The sequence below is a fragment of the Salvelinus alpinus genome, chromosome 22 (assembly GCF_045679555.1).
Source record: "Salvelinus alpinus chromosome 22, SLU_Salpinus.1, whole genome shotgun sequence".
In the NCBI taxonomy this organism is placed as follows: Eukaryota; Metazoa; Chordata; class Actinopteri; order Salmoniformes; family Salmonidae; genus Salvelinus; species Salvelinus alpinus.
In genome coordinates, this window is record NC_092107.1 from 37,959,843 (window position 1) to 37,964,842 (window position 5,000).

The 5,000-nt window shown below is 40.3% G+C and overlaps 1 protein-coding gene across 1 annotated transcript in view; it reads right to left on the reverse strand.

The window, feature by feature from the left end:
- Positions 1-1,822: 1,822 nt before the first annotated feature.
- si (sucrase-isomaltase) overlaps positions 1,823-5,000 on the reverse strand; it is a 168,120-nt gene continuing 164,942 nt past the window's right edge. The window contains exon 48 of the mRNA XM_071360047.1: positions 1,823-2,438. Within this exon, the coding sequence (XP_071216148.1) occupies positions 2,361-2,438 (78 nt within the window). The 3' untranslated portion in view covers positions 1,823-2,360. The remainder of the gene's footprint in view (positions 2,439-5,000) is intronic.

Sequence of the window (5,000 nt, forward strand, 5' to 3'; positions counted from 1 at the left end):
GAGAGAGGGGGACAGGAGAGAGAGAAGAGAGAGAGAGAGGGACAGGAGAGAGAGAGAAGTGAGAGAGAGAGGGACAGGAGAGAGAGAAGAGAGAGAGAGAGGGACAGGAGAGAGAGAGAAGTGAGAGAGATAGAGAGGGACAGGAGAGAGAGAAGAGAGAGAGAGAGGGACAGGAGAGAGAGAAGAGAGAGAGAGAAGAGAGAGAGAGAGATGAAGAGAGAGAGAGGAGAGCACAAACACAGTAGATAGCAGTGGATGAGAGCACAGCACTCAGAGTCACGTCAAAGCTTTGATGACGTCACAGTGTTTTCATTCTACCTTTCATCCTTTTTCTTCCCCTCATTTTCCCCTCCATCTGCGACACACTTGTGTCACTCCATCATCACAATAACAAAGACACATTCTTCCTTCAGATCAAACACCTGACGGGAAGGTTTCACAGGAAGCACATTGATTCATCTCAGATTGGATCTATGTGGTTGAAAAAAGAACTTGAAAACCTGGAAGAACATTGTCCTACTTCAAGTTGAAATATACAGGTGAAGAATAACCAGTATCGTCGAGCAGAGAAAAAAACTTCACATTTGAATTTAAAGCATAGTCAGAGGTGTCCCTTCTGTTCAATATGAATGGCGTTAAAGAGAGATGGTGCACAGGCAATATGTGTGTGTGTGTGTGTGTGTGTGTGTGTGTGTGCAGACAAGCAGGCCAGTCTAAGCAGTGTTCCCAAAACACTGGGTGGTGCATGGTGTTCCAGACAGTGTTGCTAATGAATAGTTGTTCTGACTGTGCTCTTTCTCCTGCAATAAACCCAAGTCATTATCCTCCTAGACAGACAGACACACACACACACACACACACACACACACACACACACACACACACACACACACACACACACACACACACACACACACACACACACACACACACACACACACACACACACACACACACACACACACACACAATTAGAATATTCCAACAAGGTCTCACAGTCTCATTGCAGAATTAGACGTCTATTCACGTTTCTACAAAGATCACATTTTGAAGTTGCTCCTAACATTAAATTTCTAAATATTTTTGCCATCCTGGATTGACTCCTCCTGCTCAGTATCCTTCTGTTTCTCCAAATGTAAAATTTAGAAGTTGCTCCAAACGTAAAATTTCAAAATCACTCTTGCGTGATCTACCTGAATATTAATCACAGTGACAAGATCCCTTCCTCTCAGCCACCCCATCCCCCCGAGGGACTGCCGATTAGAGCGGAAATCAAGTTACGGTCCCCGTGGCTAAATTGATATCATTATGTTTACAGCAGAATGAATAATTGATTATTGTATCGTTATATGGGAGTTTAATGATGTGTGATGCTCAGGTAGATGGCTCGCCGCAGGTGAGAACCATAATTAGGGTCTAATTCCATTCCCAATACAGACACACAAACACACAGACACTGCATCCCTTCCCTAATTAGCGTTACACTCCGACACTCTGAAAAGTTTGCAGCCCTTAGTTCCACTCCAGCAGACTGGTACTTCTCGTTCTCGTACTTCAGGGTAAAAATTAAACATTGGCTGGATCTCAATAGTGTTCCTTCTTACCCTCAACTACTCTCCTTTTCAATGGTAAAATCAACACATACAAATTAAGTTGATAAAAAAACATTATTCTATTTCAAGTCAGTTTATTTATGTTACACATGACTTACAATTAAATGAGATTCAAACAGACAATTGCGGATTGTGAAAATGTAAATACAGTGGTGTAAAGTACTTAATTACAAATACTTTAAAGTGCTACTTAACTTGTTTTTTTTGGGGGGGGGGGGGGTGGTATCTGTACTTTACTATTTCTATTTTTGACAACTTTTATTTTTACTGCACTTTTAATGTACTTTTTACTCCATACATTTTCCCTGGCACCCAAAAGTACTTGTTACATTTTGAATGTCTAGCAGGACAGGAAAACGGTCCAAAATATCTAGCAGACTCACTAAACACACGTTTCATTTGTAAATTATGTTGGAGTGTTGGAGTGTGCCCCTGGCAATCCGTAAAAAAATTAAAATACTAACAAATGGTGCCGTTTGGTTTGCGTTAAGGAATTTGAAATAATTTATACTTTTACTTTTGATACTTAAGTATATTTTAGCAATTACATTTACTTTTCAAACTTAAGTATATATAAAACAAAATACTTTTAAACCTTTACTCAAGTAGTATTTTACTGGGTGACTTTCACTTTTACTTTTTCCATTAAGGAATCTATACATTAATTCAAGTATGACAATTGGGTACTTTTTCCGCCACTGTTTAAATAACACATTGTATGGCAGTGCAGTGTTTATGTGAATGTGATTAGGTGTTTGTTTTCCATATGAGCGTGAAGTTCTGGCCCACGAGGATTGATAAATCAGTGGCATCAGCAATCAGCTCCTAGAGGAAAACACATGATCAGTCAAAACACATCTCTCAGCATGACACTGATGATCACATACAATGCATGGTATGACTGGTTGGGTATACACAAGGCATGTAAACACACACACACGGCATGTAAAAACACACACACACACACACACACACACACACACACACACACACACACACACACACACACACACACACACACACACACACACACACACACACACACACACACACACACGGCATGTAAACACACACACATGGCATGATCAGAACTCTGAACTCACAGTGCATGCTAACAATTTAAAAAAAATCATTTTATAAAATAATTGTCATTTTATTTAAAAAAAAGTAATTTTCACCACTCTTGTTTGGAGAAATGTGAAACTGGATAGATAACGTAGTAGATAACATAGTAGATAACGTAGTCTGTGTTTGTATTGAGACAAGCCCTTCAGATATAATATACACTACCGTTCAAAAGTTCGGGGTCACTTAGAAATGTCCTTGCTTTTGAAAGAAAAGCATATTTTTTGTCCATTAAAATAACATCAAATTGATCAGAAATACAGTGTAGACATTGTTAATGTTGTAAATGACTATTGTAGCTGGAAACGTCTGATTGTTTAATGGAATATCTACATAGGCGTACAGAGGCCCATTATCAGCAACCACCACTCCTGTGTTCCAATGGCACGTTGTGTTAGCTAATCCAAGTTTATCATTTTAAAAAGGCTAATTGATCATTAGAAAATACTTTTGCAATTATGTTAGCACAACTGAAAACTGTAGTCCTGATTATTAAAGAAGCAATAAAACTGGCCTTCTTTAGACTAGTTAAGTATCTGGAGCATCAGCAGTTGTGGGTTCCTTTAGAGGCTCAAAATGGCCAGAAACAAAAAACTTTCTTCTGAAACTTGTCAGTCTATTCTTGTTCTGAGAAATGAAGGCTATTCCATGCGAGAAATTGCCAAGAAACTGAAGATCTTGTACAATAATGTGTACTACTCCCTTCAAAGAACAGCGCAAACTGGCTCTAACTAGAATAGAAAGAGGAGTGGGAGGCCCAGGTGCACAACTAAGCAAGAGGACAAGTACATTAGAGTGTCTAGTTTAAGAAACAGACGCCTCACAAGTCCTCAACTGGCAGCTTCATTAAATAGTACCCGCAAAACACCAGTCTCAACGTCAACAGCGAAGAGGTGACTCCGGCACGCTGGCTTTCTAGGCAGAGTTCCTCTGTCCAGTGTCTGTGTTCTTTTGCCCATCTTAATCTTTTTGGCTTTTTCTTTGCAACTCTGCCTAGAAGGCCAGCATCCTGGAGTCGCCTCTTCACTGTCGACGTTGAGACTGGTGTTTTGCGGGTACTATTTAATGAAGCTGCCAGTGGAGGACTTGTAAGGCGTCTGTTTCTCAAACTAGACACTCTAATGTACTTGTCATCTTGCTTAGTTGTGCACTGGGGCCTCCCACTTCTCTTTCTATTCTGGTTAGAGCCAATTTTGGCTGAATGGCCAGTTTTGGCTGATTTCTTTTGATTTTCCCAAGCAAAGAGGCACTGAGTTTGAAGGTAGGCCTTGAAATACATCCACAGGTACACCTCCAATTGACTCAAACGATGTGAATTAGCCTATCAAAAGCTTCTAAAGCCATGACATAATATTCTGGAATTTTCCAAGCTGTTTAAAGGTACAATCAACTTAGTGTATGTAAACTTCTGACCGACTGGAATTGTGATACAGTGAATTATAAGTGAAATAATATGTCTGTAAACAATTGTTGGAAAAATGTGTTTTGTCATGCACAAAGTAGATGTCCTAACCAAACTTTCCAAAACTATAGTTTGTTAACAAGAAATGTGTGGAGTGGTTGAAAAACGAGTTTTAATGACTCCAAACTAAGTCTATGTAAACCTCCGACTTCAACTGTACATAGGAATGTTTGTGTGTGTGTGTGCTTTGTGTGTGGGTGTGCTTTGTGTGTGATTGTGTTTTGTGTGCTTTTTGTGTGTGTGCTTTGTGTGTGTGTGTGTGTGTGTGTGCTTTGTGTGTGTGTGTGTGTGTGTGTGTGTCTGTGTGTGTGTGTGTGTGTGTGTGTGTGTGTGTGTGTGTGTGTGTGTGTGTGTGTGTGTGTGTGTGTGTGTGTGTGTAGCAGCAGTCAGACACTAACATGGTGAACGAGAGATGGAACAGCCTGTTATTTGAACTTGTTATCCAGTGTGAACAATCTAAAGGAGATATATGGATGGGCTGGTGCTAGAATACCATTTATTTAAATACATGACTACTGTATCCCTGTGTCTTTCCCTCCACAACCCGGGATACATCTCAGTCTCCTATGTTCCCTCACCAATGAGTACTGATGGAGCGTGTTGCTATCGGTTACAAGGCGTTGATAGTCAGAGTAAATACAGCATACTGTACCTCCGGGTCAAGACGCTTCATCACAGGGTAAATGAGGATACAGACAAAATGTCATCTTGCAAATGTGTCCTCTAACCATCCGTTACTCCTGCCTTACTACTGCCATCCATCTCCTCCGCTGTTGATTAGTATTGTCTTCCTGTACTCT